Below are 1,690 nucleotides of genomic sequence, written 5' to 3'. Positions count from 1 at the left end.
TCCTGTTTGGGTCTCCTTCATGTGTGTTGCCTGTAGCACTAGGCCTCCAAGACCAGCAGCCTTTCACCTCCTTTGAGTCACCTACCGGTGTTACTATCCTAACATTTTTCTGACAATAGTAGTCTACGAAACAGATATTTGTGCCACGTAAGAGCATAAAAGCAGGTTTAGCTGTTGCATGTGGTATCAGTGCTCCCAGGACAGAAGGCCTACACTGATGCCTCACCAACCTCATCTTAATTTGAAGTTCAATTCAAAGCTGTAAATGCTGGTCCAGACCCTGATAACTCATGCACGACTGATTGCTGCCGTGCCATTCTAAAATTTGTACTGTGGGTGAATTGAGGCCACTTTTCTGGTGTCTGCCCCTCATTTGATGTGTTATGGCAGCTTTTTGACCCATTTGAAGGTACTGTGTATGCATTTGTTTTTGCCTCCCATTGAGTTGAATTGTACCTTGTTTTACCCAAAGTATTTAACCTTATAATTAAATAAATGAAAGAAAAACATTTTTAAACAAAAAAAAAATATTTTTTATTTACAACTTTTATACAACATTTATAAATTTAGGTAGTGTGGGGTGGAGATAATACTGGAGGGACTGTCATATTGGACCACTTCGACAGTGGGAGTGTGGAGAGAGGATTGTGGTGGTGACGGATCAGAAGGTAAAACAGAAGGTGAAGGGGTGGAGAAAGAAAGAGAACGGGTGGACATAATACCGGGAGTAGGGATTGGAATTTGGATGGTTTGAGGGATGGAATAGAGGGATTGGGAGGCAGAAGAGGTGGTGGGTGGAGAAGAGGGTTGTGTTTGGAGCATGATGGGTGTATAAGGAGATTGGTGATAGTGGGCAGGGAGTTGAGGTTGGGCAGGGAGTGGAGGCACAGATGATGTGGTTGGGAACTGGTATGGGGCAGGATGCTGGTATGGGGCAGGAAACTGGTACAGGGCATGATGTTGGTACGGGGCAGGAAGCTGGTATTGTATAGGAGGGGGAGGAGGGACAGTGGCTGGAGGGGAGGCAGGTGCGGGAGGAACTACCGTGGCGGGTGGAGGGGCTTGGGAGCTAACATGCGCTAGGGCAAACTGGCAGGCCTGCATTACATGCATCTGCTGGTCAGGAGATAGCTTGTCTATGCGCTCGACTACTGCCTGCAAAAAGGACTGATTAGGTAATTTACTTGCATCTGAATGCATCCTATCCAGACGCATGTGCAACTCTAGAATACTGTTGTTGAGGAGGTTAAATCCTGCAGTGATTTGCTCCGACAAGTTTGAGCGAGTTCTGAAAGGGTGCATTTAGATGCAAGAACTCAGGCACATAGCTCTTTTCCTGACCCCTCTGGTGCTGCCACCCAGAATCCACAGGTGTTCTAGAGATGGCAGCAGTGTCAGAGGGGTGGGGTAAAGGAAAAGCTACATCCTCACCAGCAGCTTCATGTAACAAAGTCTGCCATGATGCTCCAGCGCTGGTGGATGGGACCGAGGGACCAGATGTGAGGGAAGGCTGAGAAGGTGCAGATGGGTTGGGTCTGTCAAAGTGGCCCATGGTGGCGGACTCCGGTGGGATCTCCTCAGAAGGGTTCAACTCTGCAGGCTCCCATGTGTTGCAGACAGTGCTGTGGAACAAAGAAAAAAAATGTAATTAATATATTGTTATTGCTTGGCCCTGGCTGAAACCAAAAAA

The 1,690-nt window shown here is 47.5% G+C and overlaps 1 protein-coding gene across 1 annotated transcript; it reads right to left on the bottom strand.

Annotated features, from left to right (window-relative positions):
* Positions 1-558: 558 nt before the first annotated feature.
* Positions 559-1,200, bottom strand: LOC138643378 (uncharacterized). The gene has a single exon (XM_069732300.1). It carries the CDS (start codon positions 1,198-1,200, stop codon positions 559-561), a length of 642 nt encoding a protein of 213 aa, XP_069588401.1.
* Positions 1,201-1,690: the final 490 nt, after the last annotated feature.

The sequence above is a fragment of the Ranitomeya imitator genome, chromosome 6 (genome assembly GCF_032444005.1).
Source record: "Ranitomeya imitator isolate aRanImi1 chromosome 6, aRanImi1.pri, whole genome shotgun sequence".
Taxonomy (NCBI): Eukaryota; Metazoa; Chordata; class Amphibia; order Anura; family Dendrobatidae; genus Ranitomeya; species Ranitomeya imitator.
The sequence above is the reverse complement of the archived record's forward strand: the minus strand, read 5'-3'. Positions and strand labels throughout refer to the sequence as shown.